This window comes from Lissotriton vulgaris, chromosome 2_1 (genome assembly GCF_964263255.1).
Source record: "Lissotriton vulgaris chromosome 2_1, aLisVul1.2, whole genome shotgun sequence".
NCBI lineage: Eukaryota > Metazoa > Chordata > Amphibia > Caudata > Salamandridae > Lissotriton > Lissotriton vulgaris.
Window position 1 is genome coordinate 379,899,620 of NC_141687.1, and position 22,195 is coordinate 379,921,814.

The window sequence follows — 22,195 nt, forward strand, 5'->3', positions numbered from 1 at the left end:
TGCCGGAGACCCATGCACAATTTGAGATTGCAGTTGGGTGTACTACTGACAGTGCTAAGGACAGACTGGAGTGAGCATGGGCCACGTTCAAGTGGGGCATGAAGATGATAGCGGGCTATTAAAGGCTTACTGAATGACCTGATTGAGATAGCAGTGATGAGGCAAAGGTTCCTGATATGAATTATTTTTTATAGTGGTTACTTGCTACTATAATTCTCTGGGGAGATATCACTATGTTGGTTGGGTGTAATAACTTACCCCTGAAAAGACTGGAGTGTGCACAGTGGAAACTGACTGGGACATGAAGATAGTGCTAGGTAAAGTGTTGAACTGAATTACCCAAGTATAGCCAGGAGTGGATGATGATGATTTGTGAGGTGGTAATGTTGCCTGAGTGAAGTGCTGACTTACCAAATCAATGGCAAGCTGAAGAGGGTAATAATGTTCATGTGGAAATAGAAGATGTGCTGCCCTACCTAATGGGGAAAAATGGAGTGTGTGGAGAGTGATGCTCTGTTGCACATTAGCTCATGAAGGCATTAATGGGTAAAGTGTTGCCTTACCCAAGGACAGGTGGGAGACAGAGGTGCAACACTTAATTGAACACGAAGGTAGAGTATGGTGAAGTGACAGCATACCGAAGAACATTTTGAAAAGGGTGACGGGGAACCCCAGGGAGGGAAGTCCTAAAGATGTTGGTGGAGTGAAATGATCACTTACTCAGGGAAATACTGGAAAGTGTAGAGACAATGCTGAGTTGGACATGAAGGTTATTCTGAATGCAGTTTATGCAAAGAACAGATTTGAATGGGTTCCAATGCAGGAAGACACACGCTGCTTACATCTCTGACTTACCCAAGGACAGAAGTGACAGAGTTTTTTGGGCTTGTCTCAAGCAAGAGAGAACAGTGGTGAGGTTCAGGGGAGATATGAAGATATTTGTTGGGTGAAGTGTGAACTTACCCAAAGACAGGCAGGAAAGGGCAGTGGCGATGCTCAGCGGGGACAAGATGACGTTGCCTGATGACTTCTTATTGGCTTGCTGTCGGTACAGATTATATCCAAAGTTGGAGGCGGCTGCTGCCAGTTTGTTATGTGGAGTCTTGTAGAATGGATCTTCTTCTTCCACCTCCCCCGCGGGAGGATCAGTCACCTCGGGCTCCTTAGTGGTTAAAGTGTGTGGTGTGGAGATAGAAATGGAAAATCACACAGTAAATCACCATGGAAAATTGTAAGTCAAATCTACTGACTGCCGTCCTGTGCTCCCCCACAGTCGTTTATTAGTGTTGTTATTGTTTTTCTTTAATTCTTATACTATTCAGGGTATGTTCTGAAGAAAAATCCAAGCCACACAACTGTGGGGCAAGCAGGTAGGAAAATATTAGGGGAAATCCATATTTAAATGAAGCTAGTAGTGGTTGGTGAAAAGATTGCCAATATCACTGTGGAGCAAATAATGAGATGTTGGAAACAGCAAATTTCAGTATCACTTTTGACTGTCTCGATATATCTAGATAGCTGATAACCATAAACTGTCTCTCACATCTCATCATCTACCATACTGCTAGTGGCTGCACCCCAGAACATGATAACTGTACTTTAATGGTCGTCACGCATGACATGAAGACTCATCCCACAAAGGCTCACAAAACAAAGACAACAGCCTTCCAACCACACACCCTACATTGCTTATCTTGCTATCCATGCAGGTAAGGGCCCCCGTACACCCCATTGGGGTAGTACATGTTATATAAAAGCTGCAATACAATACAATATCTCTCCCTCTTCCACGCCTCCTTTTTCAACTCTCTTCCAGCGCCTTGCAGCCTGTACTTACCTTTAGCCGTCACACTTTACATAGGCAAGGTAAATGACCATAGACATTTCAATTCTTCATTCACAAATGGACTTAATCCTCCACTCTCCAGGAAGGTCATATTATTCCAGTGCCTGGGAGGACCCTGGATAAAACTCACCTCCTGTCCAGCAGGGTCTTGCGAGCTGGTGGGTGAGAGGAGAATCCCCACACAGAAGGAGATCAGCAAGAGCTTCATTCTGAGACCTGCAACGAAACATCAAGTGGCAACTCAAATCCTGTTAGATTGTTGACTGCGTCTGTGATGCATTTCATTCATTAACATGTCTCTCCCATAAGTAGAGTCGTTTTCCACAATCCATCCCTGTCCCTGTATTATTTTTTCAACTTTTTTGCTTAAATGTATAATTTTTATATAAATACAAAAAAGCGATATCATAGACTTTTTCTTCTCAGTACATCTTATTAAAGGACTGGGCACCACAGTGAAGATCTAAATCCTACTGGGTTTGATTTAAAAAAAATGTGTATCTTGCTTGATGGTTATACGGAGGGAAGATCAGAAGGGGGAAGGTGGTATATCTTTCATTGAAACTAATAGAATTTGGATGGGTTACAGGAAACATAGTGTATAAGGAAAAACAATTAAATATAAATAGATGCTATCTCAGCACTAAGGAAGTGTGGTAAATGTGAAGAGAAAGATGGGAACAGTTGATCCCATGTATCCCTCTCAACTCAAGATGGAGCTAGACATCTGATCTATTCCTTCCCCTGGCACCTAAAGACACTGCCCTAGATAATCTTGTATCTAGAACTGCCATAACTTCAGAGTGGAAGACCTCGGCTCTCAATGCCATCATCATGTTAGTGCTGAAAAGACCAAAGCAATGACCCCGAACACATCTGTGATGGGCTGAGGCGTGTGAATAACCCAGGCACACGAAGGCATTACCAGAGTACACACCTAGAGTCAATGTAGTTCGTCAAGAACCAAACGCTGGCTGCAGGAAAGTCCGCCACAGAACCAGGAGGAACCATGTCTGATTTTCCGTAAATTCATACAAGATTAATTTTCATGGAGTGAACGTACATGGTACTGATATACAGTCTGTGGTTGCTCTGAAAATCTGGCTTCAATCCAGTTTCCTAGACATATACTGAACATACTTGGGGAATGTATAACTGCAAACTTGAACCTGCATGTGTTAACTCTCACCAGAAGTAGGTTGTTTCATCTATGGATCATTGTCCAAATGACCCAGTAGTTAAAGTACCTGACTCATGAACTCGAGCACCCACTGTCTGTGGAAATGTTTATTTTGTGGTGGCATAGGAACACGAACATGTATTTATGGATGGGGATAAATGACAGCTCATCTAACAAAAGATAGCTTTCTGGAATTGTGGTAGGCTTTCACCATTTCTTCACACACACAGTGATGCATCACTGCAAATTAACAACCTCACAGTTTATAACCACAACTCTGCTGACTATATACACTATGTGTTTTATTTCGTTTGAACAGCGCTTCAACTGCGTGAACGCTGTTTTTCGCTGGCTAGTTAAATGTGGTAACACCCCAGAAAACACAGAAGACCCATAAATACAAAATATTCTCTTATATATTTCTGAACATATATAAGAGTTTGGTTCATTTGTGTGTATTGTAGAGCGCTGCCATTGGGTTCTCCAACTTCTTAAAATGGTTTGTGTGTGACGTCAACATACTGTCTCACCTTAGATCCCATTTAAAAGTTGATGTCTTCCCAATAAAAAAAGAGAATCATTTTAGTAAAATCAGACGTTCTTGGCTTAAACAGAGATAGGAAAAAGCAAATTATTCTGCCTTTGGCTGCTAGCCTCTTGTCTTTAAGGAAGCAAAGAAGGAAAGAAGAAAAGAAATGAATGAAAGAAAGAAGAGAGGAAGGAAGGGAAGAAAAGGACAAAAGAAAAAGGAGGGTAGGAAAGAAAAGGAAGGAAAGAAGAAAAGAAAAAGAAGAAAAGAAAGGAAGATAGCAAAGAACGAAAGATGGGAGGTAAAGAAAGAACGAAAGAATGACAGGGAGAAAGAAGGCCAGAGAGATAGAAAGCAAGAAAGGAAAGAAACAAAACAGGAAGAAAGAAAAAAGAAAGATGGAAGGAAGGAAGGAAAAGAAGAGGAGAAGATGAAGAAAAGGAGTAAACACACTACGCAAAAGTGCTATAAGTGCCGCAAATGAAACAAGATAAAGGTTGGTTTTCTTCCTAGGCAAAGTTTATTAAAGAACCATTCGTGAAACTGAGTCCAGAATAAATGTGTTCGGAAGAATAGTCCCCTTATGACTTCACATACATAATAGTGAAGTTTTCCGTTTTTTTGACTGAATCCTTAGCAGAATAAAAAGATAACTTAATACAGAAAAGTTTCAAATTGATTAAGTCTGTAACAAGGGGACAATCCAAAAGAAATTTACAACAGCATTGGTAAGAGACAGGAACTGATAAAGCATTAGATGTGGCCTGTGCTCACATCTGGCATAAAGTGTTCTTCTTTCAACTCGGGTTCTAAACACAAAGGCATCCCTAAAGTAACAATAATGTAAAACCAGAAACACTGCCAATGAGGGGAACTACCTTTCGTGTGGATGTGCTCCATGTAAAAGAGCAAAATGCAGACACACAAAGTCAAATTAACCAGTGGCTGAAGTGGGCAGACCCACTGCTCATTGCTGTATGCTGAAGTGAGTGGAAGGACAAATTTAATGACACAACAACAGACCAATGGATGAAGAGAGCTGGCTGAAAGTCCATTTAGGCAAGTATACCCCCTTCACATGCAGCACCCCCTCTCACCGCTTAAGGTCATCCCTCACATCTACTCTGACCCACCTACTACCCTCCTTACTCAACTAACCCCGTCAAAAACTAATAATGATATCCCCACTCAATTTGATATCTAGATCTCAACGCAAACAGGCCATAATGGAGGAACTACCACTATAAGGGAACACACGCCCACACACTTAACTAAGTGTCCTAACCATGACTGGACCGCTTGATTCAACGAGTTAACCATACGTCTAGCACATCTCAAGGATGAAATGCAAAATCTATCATCAATCACTCATGAACTCCTAAACTCTAATAAAGCCACCAGCACCACCGTGAACCGAATTAGTCAGCAAAGCAACAGATACTACACCACAAATCCACACCAAGACTATGCAACATGGAGTAAAATACCCTCCCCCAACGACCCCGATCGTCCTAAGAGGGAAATGGATGGTCTATCTGACTATGACTTACATGACTTTCTTATTTCATACACAAGCCATAATGACAGCAGCAAGTCTCTAGATGGCACTATCCAATACATCCGACCCAACCCCTACAGAGAACCCACTCACAACTACAGATCCATAATTAGGGAAAACTTCACCAAGGTCAACATAATGCAATCTACCCTCACTCACTCGACTAGCAAATTAAAGTGTGCACTAATCAATTGCCGATCGGCTAACAAACATGCTGCGGTCATTTATGATCTCGAATGATCTGGACATCATCATCCTCACCAAAACATGGCTAAAGAGTTCCTCTGCTCCCATCCTTGACCTACTGGTCCCCCCTAGTCATGATATATTTCGCCTGGATAAAACTGGATAAAACTGAGAAACCCGGAGGGGGGTTAGCCTTCATCTATCGAAACACAATCACAGTTAATCAAGCAGACTCCATCTCCTTATCCTCCTATGAATATCTCTGCACCAACATCTCAGATGACAAGGGCATTCCAGCCAACGCAAACTCACAAGTGCCGCAGATCTTTCAGGGAGACTTCAATCTCCATTGGAACAATACTGGCAATCATGATGTAAGCGTTCTTAATTCCTTTCTGGTAGACCAGGATCTGTCCCAATTCTGTGACAGCCAACCCACAACAAGGGGGAGACATTAGACCTCATCATAGCAAAAACAAACACTATATCACTAGAATCCATCTCCCTATGTGACTGGACTGATCATTACAGAATCTTCTTCTCCATCAACAGTGAGGTAACTCCAAAACGAAGCCAACCTACAACAAGCATTTACAATGCAACTGTCTCGCCTTTGCAAACGTTGGAGCTATTGACATTGTAAATGACATACTTTTTATTTATGTGTTGGTTTTGAAAACAGATAAATAAATGGCATTGTCATTTACAATGCCAATAGCTTAATCACGAGCAAATGCGAGACCTATTGCATTTGCAATGCAATAAGTTGCATATTTACGTGAGTTTGAGCTATTGACATTGCAAATAACAATGTGTTTTATTTATGTTTCAAAAACCAAAACATAAATTAAAGGTCTCTCACACTGCTGTCTCTCTCACACTGCTGTCTCTCCCTAGAACACACACACTGCTGTCTCACACTGCTGTGTCTCTCTCACACACACTGCTGTTTCTCACACACTGCTGTCTCTCTTACACACAATGCTGTCTCTCACACTGCTATCTCTCATACACACTGCTGTCTCTCACACTGCAGGTGAGGGATGTGGGTTTCCAGCTCATATCTGGAGGGTAGGCGCTGCAGCGTTTCATGGGTGTTTTCTTTTTTACATACTCCCCAGGGCATTAGTGGTAGCTTCAGAAGCTTTTGTTTTGGGGGGAGGGATGTTGGGGGTCAGATCTCAGCCCAAAGCGCCGACCCCGCTTCATGACCTTGTGCCCTCATGCCTTGTAAACGCAATTGGCTTATGATTTTGCCCCTTTATAGACACATCTCCTATAAGATCCTCCCCCCAAGCCCCCTCCCCCCATTGTGAAAAGTAGCTGCATTTTGGCATGCCTGGGCAGTAATTTTGTGGCAGTCAATGGATCACTGCAAAAATGCAGCGTACAATTCGCTGGAGCTGTCAGTGACGCAACAGCTGTGATTGTCGTGCCAATAGGGCAAAAAGTCGCTGGCTGGACCAATACAGTTAGCCTGAGGGGCTATGGACTCCCAAGTGGCACGCCTAACACCTATAGCTCAGTAAGGTCGTCATGCAAGTGTCTATTGTTTAAAATAGAAGTCGTTTTTATGCATCCAAGATGTTGCACCATTGTCACCTGTTAAGTGATCGCAGGCCGAGACCTAAAAGACAAATCTATATTGTAAAAGCACAATGGATGCATACTACACATGAACTTACATCCGCAGTGCAAAGTCTACGTTCAAATCTGCCAATCACGGCTTCCACTCAATTAAAAAGAATAAAAAAGCAAAATCGAAAACAACCCCACAAACCAAATTAAGTTAAGTGAAATAATAAATATACAAAAAAAAGTCCGGAAAATTAGCAAGCAACTGAATAGAACCGAACTTGCTATACAAACGCCCAAAGTGAATGGATGCGCAGACCTGGGCAGGGTGGGTGCGGCTTCACCTGGAGGACAGCGTTTGAAGCCAGAGCCTTTGAAGTGATGGTTTGTGGGCAGGGTGGGGGTGCAGATGGTGAATGTTGAGACAGCCTTTGAGATGCTGGACTGTGAGTAGTGTGGGTGTGGCAGGGAGTGGCTCTGCTGGGTGTGTGGGATGCCGCCTTCGAGATGCTGGACAGTGAGAATGGATAAAGAGCTGGGGGGGGGGGTCTGTGCGCCTCTGAGGTGCTGGTCTGTGCTCAAGGTGGGCGTAGATGGTCTATGTAGTGGGCTGTGGCGCTGAGGGCGCAGCCCCTGAGATGGTGGTCTGTAGACGGGGTGGGTTCAGAAAAACGTGCACGCTGGAGGAGTGGGACTGCGCCTTTGAGAAGTTGGTCTGTGGGCAGGGTGGCTGCTGGGAATGGTCTGTGGGGAGGGTGAGGTATGAAGCTCTGAACGGCGGTGCGATCTGATAGGGTGTGCGCGGTCTCTGTGTGAGACATGCATGTGGTCAGCCTTGGGTGCAAAGTGTGTCTGGGGGGGTCTTCAAGATTCGGGGGGTGTGCAGCTGCGCTGTGATGCCAGGGTGGACTCGCGTTTGGTGCCGGTGTGATGCCTTGAGTGCCATGCTGTGACACGGGCGCACCTGTAGTACCGAGCACACTGCTCCAGATGTGCTGGTGGTGGGGGGGATGAGGGGAACGGTTCGGGGCACTGATGTACAATGTGTGCTGGTGACGCGCCTCATGGCCTTAGGGTTAGTTGGCTGACCCACTTCGGGGGCATTCGCGGACATTCACTCATTGGGAGTGGCACACGGAACAGTTTTGTGTCCGTTGGGCATTAGAAGGTTTGTGTGGGGACGTGCAGAAGGAGGGATGTGCGGGGGGGGGGGTCTATGACTCAGACAGGAAGGCATGAGGAGTGCCGTGGAGCCGGGGTCTGAGGGGCGTTGTGCCAGCCCATGCCAGCGCACCTGGTTCACCGTTGCCCACCTTCCTTCTCCTTCTTCTCTGCCACTCTATATTTCAGGCAACTGTGCGGTGTGATTTAGAAGGTTGCCGTCCACAGGAGTGGCGGCTGTTCCAAGGCGTGGCTCCCAGAGCAAAACTTCGGAGGGGACCTCGGGGGGGGGGGGGGGGGGGGGGTCAGCGGCCGTGAAAGATGGGCCGTCGTGTGCATGGGCCGGCGGGCGCAGGATGAGTGTGGTTGGTGGTATGCATTCACGATGGGTGGGCTGGGTATAGGATGTGTGGAGGAGTATATAAGTGGGTAGTGACTAAATGGGAGGATGGAGGTGGGATGAATAGGTTGCTAGACTAGGGTGGATATAATTATAGTTGCATGGGTGAGGATTGGTTGTGGTGGGTGGAGCTGCAGAGGTGGCGTGACGTCCACCGGGGATTGACCCGTAAAGGCGCGGGCACCTGATGCTATAAAGAGCAGACATCTAAAAATATGGGCGGACTAACACGCACGGCCCCTGGCCAGGCAACAGGCGGTCTAAAGGTCAGCTATCTAAAACATGGGGGGGTGACTCCCACACGCATCTACAAGTACGCCGCAGGCGCCTCCCCTATATTTGGGGTAGGGGTACCGGAAGGAGGCCTTCCATCCCCTCGAAACCCCCAGTTCAAAGTTGTCGGACTCGTCTGCCTTTGTTGGAAAGAGAGGAGGTGACCGGAATGTTAACATGGTTTGGCCGGAAGCCCCCTCTGAATCGATGCCCAGTCTGAAGCCTGAGACAGTTCTCTCCCTGTACCAAAACAACTAGACCATAGGAGGGTAGGTGAAGGGCTTGCGAGGGGGGTGGTGTATGGGGGGTACTTGGCTGTCTTGGATTGATTAATGGATGGCTAGGTTTTGTATAAGTGGGTTAATGGTTGGGGAGAGAGATAAATTAATGAACGACAGGGTGTTTGGGCAGGTGGATGGCCTGTGGGTGGGGTGGATGTGTGAGTGATTGGATGGATTTATTAACAGATATGGACTTGAAGTCCGCAGGAGTCACTGACAGTAGCTACTACACATAGATATAATTGATGCCTCCGGATTAGCGTTCTCGAAATACAAGCAACGAGGCTTGCCTATGCACTCTGATGATTAGAAGATGAACGTCTGTCATAGGTACGATGGGATATGTTCAGAGGACAGCAAACTGTTATGTCAATCGTATCCGTTATTCATATTGTGCACTGTCTAGAAGTTTTGTAGCGCTATAAACTAACGGGCCAAGGCTTAGCTATGTGGCACTCCTGTTTTTGATTGTAAAAGGGTGAGAGGCTGATCACTCTGATCACATTTTTGTAAAGTGTAGGTTACACACACACGGGTAACAAGGCTTTGTGACGTCACTAGCGCGTGGCCTTGTGTTTGCCCTGCTTACTGAATTGAGGCTGCATGATTTCGAAAGGGTAAAACATTGAATGATAGCGCGCCAAACGGCTTACAATGTGCCTTCTTGCCAGAGGTAGGCCCCAGGTGAGGCACGAGGCGGGGACGCCCTATCACGCGTGGACATTCACATGGACACTGTAAAGAATGATCCCCTCGCGCAACAATCAGGCTGGCCGCGTGGACATTGTCGGCATGGACGGAAGGATGGGAAAACAGCTGAACAGGAGCAAAGGGAGGGGGGAGGTTGGGAGGGCGACAGACAAGGAACAAGCGCTTGGAACAAGCGCCTGACTTCCTGCTGGCATAAAAGGTTCCTTATCTTCTTTATGGGGCCATCTGGCCCCATAAAGAAGATAAGAAAGCTTTTACGCCAGCAGGAAGTCAAGTAAGCCAGTCTAAAAAGGACGGGGTTTTGAGAGAAAGAAGAACGTCACTGGGACCCCTTCTCCAATGGCTGGCCACCGTTTAGGAAGCCAGCCAATGGAGAAGAGGGGCTGGGCTTAACCTCGCTAGTGAAGTTCCTCTTTCTCATTAAGTCTCGCCAGCTTGACTGCGCATGTGCGCAGTCTTTTGCAGGCTGAGAACTATAAACAAAACAATGGAAAAGGAATATCAAAAATATCAATCCCAACGCCTTGATATCCCAATGCAATTCCGCCCTGATCCCATCAGCAGACATGGCTGACGTCCATGATCTCACAGACTTTTACAATGCCACTATGCTTGAAATCCTTGATATCACAGCACCCTTCCAAGAAAAAAATGTCTCCACCAAAATCTCCAAACCATGGTTCAATGAGAATCTAAACTCGGACCGACGCAACTTAAGACTAGCTGTGCGAGCATGGAAATCAGCACCCTCCATGGATCACCTATACCAACTTAGGGCACTTAGAAACACTTACAACAGAAAAATCTTAAAAGCTAACGCAGACTTCTTCAAAACATAGCTGAACCAAGCCATTAACCATCCCAACATACTATTCGAAATCGTAAAATAACAATCGCGTAACTCTCCAAACGTAGTGAAGCTAAGTAACCCGGCTACCCCTAACTGCGATGAGCTTGCCAAATTCTTCCTAGAAAAGACTAGAACCATTGAAAATGACACTCAGTCCAAGAAAGAACCCCAACAAACTACTGACCAAGAGTCTACTCTATACTCACAGATCAAGGACCTTTTACGCTTTCGGATCAAAGTTCCAAAAAACAATGCCAACTGGCACTCCTTCTCACCCATCCCTGAACACAAAATCTATAGCACCCTGTTAGCGATCAACTCAACCCTGCCAATCATTTCTCCGAATTCCCTACCCCCATCTGTATTCAAAATTATAAATACCTCTATTCTACCACTATGGGCAAAAATTGTCAACGCCTCTCTGAGGCAAGGTTCCATACCTGACTGCCTTAAAATAGGGCAGGTCACACCTGTACTAAAAAAAGCCAACTCCCACTCCACAGACCTCAACAACTATCGCCCTATATCCAGCATCCCCACTCTGGTGAAAGTTTTGAAAAAATGTGTACAAATTTAACTTTGCAACCCCATCGAGAACTTCAACCTCCTAGATAAACACCAATCCGGCTTCCGTCAAGGTCACAGTACTGAATCAGCACTCACCCATATAATCGATGACATTTTAAAAATGTTAGATCATAACGATTCCTGCCTATTGATACTTCTTGACCTATCTTCCGCTTTTGACACGGTTAAACACGACAATCTACTGTCCCGACTTGAACGAAGAGTGGGCCTAACTGGTCCAGAGTTACAATGGTACACCTTCCTAAGCAACAGAACCCAAAGAATCAAGATGAAGCAATCATTCTCTCAACCTTCCATGGTCACACTAGGAGTTCCACATGGATCAGCACTATAACCAATCCTTTTAAATGTAGTCATGGAACCCCTTGCTAATGCGCTGAATTCTGCAAACATTCTATATCACCTATAAGCGGACGTCACTCAACTATATATGAAAAATCTCCTCACCAGATGATTTAATCTCCCTCAACGCCATTCTTCATAATACCCAAAGTTGGCTCAATGGCAACCACCTCATGCTCAACACCAAGAAAACGGAGTTCCTCCTCATCCTCCCTCCCAATCACACACCCAAGATACACTTATGGCTGAAGCATCTAACTTACTTTGATTGCACCCCATACATCATTGACTCAGCAAAATCCCTGGGAGTCACCCTGGACAAACATTTAAATATGCAGGCGCAAATCTACAATGCCAAGGGTGCCAATTTACATTTGAGTATCTTAAGGAAACTTAAACCCTTCCTCCCACAGACTGATCTGAAAATGGCTGTTCAAGCTCTAGTACTACCAAGACTGGACTATGGAAGCACCACTCTATGCGGTCTTCCAAAATACAAGCTAGCACCGCTCAGAGCATCGCTTAACGCTGCGGCCAGGCTGGTCTCTGGAATAAAAAGAAATAACCACATCACCCCGGCCCTGAAGGCTATGAACTGGCTACCCTACAAGTCGAGAATACAACTAAAGATCGCCTGCATGACACATAAAGCCCTACATAGCAACACCCCCAGCTATTTAGCACAAAAGTTAGAGCGGTCGGGCGGTTGCAGACATTCGCGAAGCGAGAGCTCTCTAAAACCTCAATCCTTCCACAAAAAGAGAACTGAGTGCAGAGCTTTCTCATGTATCGCACCGAAGATTTGGAACAACCTTCTCCCAGACGTACGCAGAATCTCCTCCTTTACCGCCTTCAAAAAAGAAGCAACATTTTTTCTAATGAACAAATTAACATCCTAAATCTTTAACTCTCTGATGCCTATTTGCCACCGATTACATCGAAACACCAATGCCTACCTCTTTTGTATTAAATACGATTTCTGTATAATATGTGATAACTATGTACTGTAAAGCGCTCTGATACCCCTGTGGGTCATGTTCGCACTATATTAAACTTTATAAATAAATAAATATATTATATATATAATGTTTGTAAAATCAAAAGATCTTGGCCAACGCCAGACCTAAAAAAAACAAGCTAATACGACACTCCAGGTATATTCTCTCCATTAATAAATTCAAAGAATCTTTCACAGTCTTCGCTCCCTATGTAATGGATAGCTTCTATGAACACAAATGTATAACACATATAAAGAATAGTATGTCCCCATCTTTTTGCCCCCCTCCAATAACACATCAAAGAGAAAAACATGATGTTGTCCCACCATCTGCGATAAAATGGGAGCGCACGGACAGAGGGCATGAGTTTACAATGCTCCAGACGGCTGAAGGCAAATCCTAGGACATTGACAGACCTAAGCACATAATAGGAACCCCCATGTTTCCCCAGAGTATAGGGGCACAACTCTGAGCAGAAGCAAAGGCTCAGCCTCAGACTTGATTTCTAGCCTCTTTTACTAGGATCACACCATAGCACACTTGTCAGTTCCAGGGAATGTTTGTATCACTGTGGGTGGGGCATCAGAACAGGGAACCACTGCAGACAGGTTTCCCATCATGGCGTTCTCAATCTTGACGTCTCCCAATAAGCAAGTGTGTCCCTTTGACCCTTGGTGGCTCTGAGACCACTGTGACTTATGGTTAATAAATGCACAGCATGGGCAGCCCCCACTTGGTGCCAGAGGCGGGGCCAACCGTGGTGTTAATATAAAACCTACCTCTGTGAGGGGGGGAGGGGGTCACTGTTAACACATGGAACCAGACAGTCAATGGGACGGCAGACCCACTAATCAGAGGGATGCTGTTTACATAAGATTAGCAGAAGAAAAATAAACACAACATTGACAGAAACAGTGCAAAGTGCAGATAATACACCCATAGCCCTTCTTTACTACGGCATAGAGGGGCTCTGGGAAATCACCTCCTGGCCCTACAGACTAATGGTACACTGCTATAAAGGCTGCCCCCACAGGCAGACTGATAGATCTAAGAGGACTGCCCTTGCATAGGATACACGCCAGCAGGATACACTCTGTGAATGATGTACACATGCAGCAACAGCCCCTACCAGGTGTACTGTGGACAGCTACAGTAGCCGCTTCAACCGGACGTATAGACCCATAGAAACGGTTTCTAGGAGGGATACACCCCAAGAGTGCTGCTTCTATGGGGAATGTAAACCTACACCAACTGTCCTAATAGACAGTATACACCGAGAGAGACTAACATTACGAAAACGATGCCTCTATTACATATAGATCTCTCACCTTCAGACAAAAGTTACAACCTTACACTATCCTACAAAGAATATAGACCAATATACCTTGCACGGATAGGCAGAGCATATATGCCTATAGTGACTACGCATATATGCCTATAGTGACTACCCGTAAAGAAACTTACATGTGCATAGAGATTGCTTTTGGGAGGTTGTACACGTATACATGCACTGCTCTTAACGAGGGTGTTTGACTGTAGAAATTGCATTAAAACCCTGTACACCTAAATAGAGTTTCCCTAAAGATGATATCTATTTAAAGACATCTATTTCATAGGCCCTACACCTACAAAAGCTGCCTGACAAACAAACGTTTTACATCTAGAGAGCCTCCCCTACAGAGGACATATACCTATGGAATTTGTGCGTACAGAAGCTATTGACCAAAAGAGCCCGCACAAAGGGAACAAGCATTTGCAATGCAATAGGTCTCACATTAGGAAAGTTTGAGCTATTGGTATTATAAATGACAATTTTTTTATTTATGTGTTGGTTTTGAAAATAGCGAAATTAATAGCTTTGTCATTTACAACGCCAATAGTTTTAACTTTCGCAAATGGGACACCTATAGCATTTGTACTGCAATATGTGTTGTATTTACGTGACTTGGATGTATTGATATTACAAATAACAATGGCTTTTAATTTTTTTAAATAATTAATACTTAAATAAAAGATATTGTAATTTATAATGACAATAGCTTAAACTTTTGTAAATGACTTTTGTGAAGATTATGTTGAGTGTACTTTATTGTGACGAAAATCCAAGAACAGAAGTGAACTATTAACATCTTTTTGTGACATTTGTAATAAAGCTTGAAACATTGACATAACATATTTGAACACGTTGTTGTTGAATGGTTGCACAGATTGAGGCTGTGGTGGCGCTGAGTGATGTTGTGGTGGCGACGAGTGATGCTGTGGCGGCGCATAGTGATGTTGTGGTGCCCCTGAGTGATGCTGTGGTGGTGCTGTAGATAGATAGAGTGAGTGTGATAGATAGATAGAGGTAGGGCGATAGATAGATAGAGGGAGGGCGATAGATAGAGGGGGGGGCGATAGATAGATAGAGGGAGGGCGATAGATAGAGTGAGGGCGATAGATAGATAGAGTGAGGGCAATAAATAGATAGAGTGAGGGCGATAGATAGATAGAGTGAGGGCAATAGATAGATAGAGGGAGGGCGATAGATAGATAGATAGATAGATAGATAGATAGATAGATAGATAGATAGATAGATAGATAGATAGATAGATAGATAGATAGATAGATAGATGGAAGGCGATAGATAGATAGCTAGAGAGAGGGCGATAGATAGCTAGAGTGAGGGCGATAGATAGATAGAGTGAGGGCGATAGATAGATAGAGTGAGGGCGATAGATAGAGTGAGGGCGATAGATAGAGTGAGAGCGATAGATAGATAGATAGATAGATAGATAGATAGATAGATAGACAGATAGACAGAGTGAGGGCGATAGATAGATAGATAGATAGATAGATAGATAGATAGATAGATAGATAGATAGATAGATAGATAGATAGATAGACAGATAGATAGATAGATAGATAGATAGATAGATAGATAGATAGATAGACAGATAGACAGAGTGAGGGCGATAGATAGATAGATAGATAGATAGATAGATAGATAGATAGATAGATAGATAGATAGATAGATAGATAGATAGATAGATAGACAGATAGAAAGATAGATGGATAGATGGATAGATAGAGGCCGATAGATAGATAGAGGGAGTCTGAGTCAGCGAGTCTGAGTCAGCGAGTCTGTGTCAGTGAGTCCGAGTCCATATCAGTGAGTCAGTCAGTGTCAGTGAATCTGAGTCAGTGAGTCTGAGTCAGTGAGTCTGTCAGTGAGTATGAGTCTGAGTCAGTGTCAGTGAGTCTGAGTCAGTGTCAGTGAGTCTGAGTCTGAGTCAGTGAGTCTGAGTCTGTGTCAGTGAGTCTGAGTCTGTGTCAGTGAGTCTGTCAGTGAGTCAGTGAGTCTGTCAGTGAGTCTGTCAGTGAATCTGTGAGTCTGTCAGTGAGTCTGAGTCAGTGAGTCTGAGTCAGTCAGTGTCAGTGAGTCAGTGTCAGTGAGTCAGTGTCATTTACAAAATTTTAAAGACACGTGTACCTTGAGTTTTTTATAATATGTGCAGTTCACTAATATAAAAGTAATAATATATTAATAAAAAAGTGAAGGTGGTTCACAAAGACTTGTCTGAATTGGATCTAATAACCTACAGCAAACAAACTTTTTTAAAAATGTGAATTTCTGCTCAAGAAATCTTGATAAATAAATGCTTCTCATCACTTTCGAAAATGAATGCCATTTCAGCTAATTTAAAATTGAAGCTCACTGCATGGCAGGGTTGATAGCCGACGTGGAGGCATTAGCTGACAGCAGAAGCGGCACAATGACTGCTTTACATAATAATGCAAATGTAAACTGATAAAGGCACGAGCTCCGGGAGGTCGCAATTAAAGGTCAAAGTGCCATGTGAAACCCGATTAGGTTTTGGTTGGAAAAGAGACAGAGAACGGGCGAGGATATTAGGTAACTGTCTCATTTGCATTGACGCCTCTGCTGTCTATTGCCGTCTTGACAGTGACGTGTCCTATGAGTCACAGCTGGAGTGGCGGCACATTACGTGTTATGGCAGCTGACGTGCACGTTCTACCTTAGAACACCAATGGGTAATTCCCATTTAAATAACCAACTTGAATACAGCATATCAAGTTCAGTGGAGGGCAAAGAATACATTTAAAATGAAAGAGTGAATGATGATAAAAGGAGTATCCACTCGTATACTGCCAGCCAATGCCCTTCACTGACCCGGTGCGCATGCGCATGGCAATGTTATTATTCAATTCAGATCAAAAGACCATGCAGGGCTTTTAGCAGCATATGGTCCTCGTCAGTCAAACATGAGCAGAACAAGCATTGGCGAAGCCGAAAGATCCTGCCTGTGCAAGATCTATTGCCTTTGTCAATGTTCTTTCAGCCATGTTGTACAGCAGCGCGGATGCAGTGCAGCTTGGCTGAAAGCTGTTTTTAATTTCAGCCAAGCTGCACTGCATTTTCGCTGCTGTAGAACATGGTTTAGATAAATAAATGTTTTAAAAAAACACAAACACTTAAAGGACACTCACCCAAAAACCACAATGCAGGGACAGCGTAGTGCGGGCGGGAGGAGAGGGAGGTGGAATGTTAAAAAACAACAATGCACAGACAGTGGTGTGCGGGTGGGGGGATAGGGGGACGGAATGGCACGGACAACGGAGTATGGGTGGGGGGGGGAGCGCCGGAATGGCACAGACATCGAATAAACTGTTGAACTGTATGTATTTGCAAGTACCTCGAGTTGTGTAAGCACATGCTTGTAACGCTGCAAGCTAGGGTTATAGAATAACAAGCTCTCTGCATTGCGTGGCTGGGGGCAGGGGAGCAGGGGAGAGGCGTTTCTTTGAAATCGGAAGGGTGGGAGGGAACGAGCATACGGGGTGTGAGCGATAACAAAAGTAAGAGGGGGAGCAGGAAGTGATGCATGGCGGTAGGGGCGGGGGAGCAGGGGAGCGGCGTTGCTTTGAAGTTGGAAGGGTCGGAGGGAACGAGCATATGGGGTGTGAGTGAGAAGTGAGGTTGAGCGCGCGCGGGCGAAGCTTCGCGCTTGAATGCCTCACATGCATTGGGCAGAATCTGCACTCCAAAACCTCTTGGTAGGATTTGCTAGTGGCCCTCTATATGTCTCGCCAGCAATGCGCAAGAGCATTGGCAGGTCGAGACCTAATAAATGGATTACACTTAGGAGACTTCACTACTACATTGAAATAGGTTACTATTTTCATGAACGCTTTCCCCTTAACATATTAAACATTAAAATTATGTTTGATCGTGTTTGGGAATCTTATAGTATTTTTTTTTATCTCTGGGGTTTAAGAGATATCTGTTAGTCCATGTGTAACAGCTTCATTGTGGATTTTGCTGGTGAATTGGAGAACCAACCTGAAATACAGTACATGCTGCACTAGATGAAAGCAAAAATGCAATGCTGACAGAGACTGAAGTTGGCATAATACCCTGGACAGATCCTTATGGAATAAGCAGAGAGATTATGTGTAACCAGCTGCTTGCATATAATACCAGTGTCCAGGTGACATTTCAAAGATCTGTTTTTGGTAATATCAAAATGTTCCCTCCAAAACTGGGGTAAAGCCCAACTGGTGAATGTGGTCACACAGGGTGAAGGCCAGATGATGAAGAATGCCAGACGGAATCGTTCGGGTGAGTCCCCATGAAGACAAGCACTGAAGTCATCCACCCTATAGGTTTGAAATGGGCATATAGTACTCTTGTTTGGAGTGGTAGGCATCCTATGATGCAGGTACGGATTCCCAGAAGTCGAGAACCCTACCTACTTCTCTTGCCCTCTCCTTTTATTGAGAAAGATATTATATGTATATATATATATATTGCTACACGTTCCTGTGTCCAGATACTGGTTTCAGAAAAAGTGGCTGGCACGCTGGTATCCAGTTTAGAAATTTATTAACACCAAACCCCCCTCACCCCAACAGACGCGTTTCGCCTTTGCAGGCTTCGTCAGTGTTAAAAAAAAAATATATATATATACAGAACTTCGTTTCAAAATACAAGCCTGGAAAAACAAAAACGGACCCAAGCAGGTGATTTGCAGTCTTCTTTAATTTTATTTTGCGTGCATTCCCATGACCGCCATGACGCGTTTCGGGCCCTATGAGCCCTTGTTCACATACATACATACATACATACATACATACACACATACAAACATACATACACACATACACAAACTTACTTTTATTACAACAAAAATATGAATTGATTGTATTGAAACTTGGTTAAAACAAACTAAAATACCAACCTCCATTATAAAGAAGCTGGAAACTATCAAAGCAGGGAAAATTCTTTCAAGATTAGGCGTACACAAAATTATATGACCCCTGAGGGATGAAAATCACCCTTAGAAAAAGCGAAAAGCTGATGGGGCAAACCAAGGTATACAGCAAATTACCAGAATCATTGTTCTGACTACAGCAATAAAACATCATCTAAACACACTAATCACACAGACATAAAATCAAACAACCGATTAAACATATTGTAAGATATTTTTTTTTAAACCTGCCTGGATAAGATGAGTAAAGATGCAGCAGATGATTAACGTCTAGAACCTTTGTATGTAAAATGTACTCAATTAAGAGTGTTCTCTATTTTGCAAGATAGAAATAAAATAGTGAAAGCCCTCTAGTCATAAGGCCCAGGGCCTGTAACTTTCTACGAGTTTCTTAATGAATCGGGCAGGCTTTAGTAACTCTTGTTATTTGTAGGTCACTAATGCAAGCTCAGATCTTACATGTATTTTATTTACTGATTGGATACTTCAGTGGCACAGAGTGATCTAACACATAATGGAGTATTGTACATACTAACAAGCATTGGAAATGCAATAGGTCTTGCAATTGCTTGAGTTAGGGCTATTGGCATTGTAAATGGCAATGTCCTTTACCTATGTGTTATGGAGTGTATGTGTGCAGTGTGTATTCGAATTATGTGGGTTGGATTGGAATTGTTAGTTGTGGAATTGTGAGGCATCAGGTAATTCCTGATGCCGACTGCCGTGAAGTCCTGATCTTGACGATGGGTTATAACATTTTTTGAAAATCGGAAGAATCAAAAATTGTACGACGATTGAGAAAAGCGCTATCATCCTTAGAATAGCCAGGATATTTATAAAAGAGAAACACCAAAAACTTACCTCTATATAGGGGAAGACCAACGAATGCAGATTTGGACTTCTCTTTGAAGGGTCACAACCGTTGATTTACTGTACTGTCCTGAGGAAGGTTTTACGGATTTATTCTACTGAAGACCGAAACGTCGACCATAGAGTCCCTCTCCGTTTGTTTTCATTTGATTAATTCACATTGATGATGTTTCTATTATGATGTAATAGTGGTCATCTATTTTGATTATTATGGACTGGACTCTCTCTACAAATGAAGTATAGTCAGATTACACAATTCTTTATTTCATTTGTTCAACACTGTGTCTTCACCAGTAATTGTTGATTTGTACCCTGTTTTGATTCTTGAAAAGCAATATATAAACTGATGAACTTTTTATCAAAAGATTTACTACTCCGTGTCTTTTTCAAATTTTCTTTTTTCCTTTGCTCTTCTGAATATTCATACATCTAAGATAGTTGATTGTTTCTGACTACATTGACCTTGATAAGAAATCGTTACAGCTTCTGATTAATCAGAAAGGATCATAAAACAATTGTTATATTGAATCCGAAACTGGAAAGCAATGTTTTGAAATAAATTCCCTTGCTGGCACCATTAATCCCTTACATTTCTCAATGTAGGCTGCATGCAGCCTACATAGAGAAAATGGCCTCCCCATAGGCGCCTGCATTGCTGCATTGTGAGAGGGAAGCTACCTGTGACAAGAACAAGATTTAAAAGCCTGTTTACAGAAGGGGAACAGGGAAGGATAGAGTAAACAAAGCATGCTCTACTGGAGGGACGAGCTCTAACTAGACAACATAAATTAAATAAAGCCAGCAAACAACTGTGAGTTACAAACCACAAAGAGGTACAAACCACAAAGCTAATAGTAAGCAATGGGTGAAATGCACCCCAAGGAGGCTTTCAGAAGGCCCACAAAGAAGTCCTTACAAACCAGACAGCTGTGCTGTCTGGTAGGCTTTGACTTATAAATTACATGTATCAGTGTGGGAGAAGGGGAATTAGATTAATAAAGCAATTAATCCATTTTTGGTCCCTCCTCCATCGAAGGCATAAGCACATGAACAGAAAGTGAAACTGCCACGCATTGACCAATGAGAAGTAAGGAAATGAGAGTGACAATAAAGCCACCGAATGGTAAGTAATTGGTGGGCTCTAAGCCCCCTTTCAGTATAGGTTGACAAAAGATCTTGCAAGTGACATTGCATTCGCTGTCTCAGACGAGACCTAAAAAAGTAGAGATTCCCTAGCAGCACCACCTTACCATTGCTCCATCTCTCTCTGGCACTGGATTGGTAGGTAAATTATCAGCTGAAGAAGACCACATGACAGTACTCCTGCTTCCCTCGGCTTTTTCTGGTTTTCCATAAACTCCTACAGCATTTTCCTAGAAGGTCTACTCTTTGAGGCCCTGATTCCTGTCACAATCACCTCCATAATTGTTTAACACCTTGAATATTTCTCTCTCTCAATGCCTCCTTACTGAATTGAACATCACTGCATTTCGTAAGCTCCTTCCTGCTCTCTTATTCTCTCCTTTCTTTCGTCTCTCCTGTCCCCTTTCAATGTTTTAACTAGTTTTAGAACTGCGCAAAGCACTTAACAAGAAACAACATAACCTAACCTGATTTTACCATTACGTGTAAGGTCTTGAAGAAAAGGACGGTGCACTAAATAACGAGATTCAGAGAACTTCCAATATATCCAAAAAATTAGTCCTTTATTTTTTTCTCAATCTTTAAAAAGCCTCAGTCAACGCGTTTCGTTTCATTGGAACTTCGTCAGGGCTTGGTGATCTCTTGAGGTTCCAGAAAAGAGGTCCCGGACCGGATTTTACAAATATATTTCTGGTCTCGTTCTTTTAAGCAGTCTTCCACACAAGAAGAGGCAGTATTCCTTATCTTGAGAACATGGGTCAATGGCAGATCTGGTGATGCCTCTTCAACAGTCTTTCTGAAAAAAGACGGGGGGATTCAATCCCAATAATCAGCAGGGATCCTAGTGGCCCAGATTCCTGTCTCAAATGCCTCTGTGTTCAATTGTGAACTAAAGAGGTACTATGGTTTGAGTTCGGCTTCAATCATTCCAACAGACTGTTTTGCCTAGTTCGGCCCGTAACCCTTAAAGGGCATTAATCCGTTGCGTGCTGCCGTCGGCCAACGGCCGACGTGGCCCCGCCACCTTTTAGAACACCCGCACTGCGCCGAAATAACGGTCGCAGTTAAGGCGTTAATAACCCTCAGTCAAAACTCGAAATGGTGGCAGCCCTAAATAATGGCCGTCCATCCGCAACGGGCAATGGGGCATGTATAACCCACAGTCAGCCGGACGACCCACCAGTATAGTGGCCGTTCGTCCTTATCGTCACACTGCCCGCCGTCACTAGGTGCCTAACCATGGTCAGCCACACTGTTTGTCTTTAACAAATTACGTGTAAGGTCGCAGTTTATGCTGAATATTTCTTCACCTCGGCCTCCCAACAATGCATGATTTGCTCAGAGATTGCTCTGGGAGACCCAACGCTCACGCCAATGTTACACTCATGTTTCTGTACCAGGAGATATGCTCGATCTGATGGGTCAGTAA

The 22,195-nt window shown here is 43.7% G+C and overlaps 1 protein-coding gene across 1 annotated transcript in view; it reads right to left on the bottom strand.

Moving 5' to 3' along the window:
- SERPINF1 (serpin family F member 1) overlaps window positions 1–22,195 on the bottom strand; it is a 65,180-nt gene that overhangs the window by 39,946 nt on the left and 3,039 nt on the right. Inside the window, exons 2-3 of the mRNA XM_086955197.1 lie at window positions 1,977–2,062; window positions 964–1,162 (exon numbers count right to left, since the gene is read on the bottom strand). Coding sequence (XP_086811323.1) covers window positions 964–1,162; window positions 1,977–2,054 — 277 coding nt within the window. The 5' untranslated portion in view covers window positions 2,055–2,062. The remainder of the gene's footprint in view (window positions 1–963; window positions 1,163–1,976; window positions 2,063–22,195) is intronic.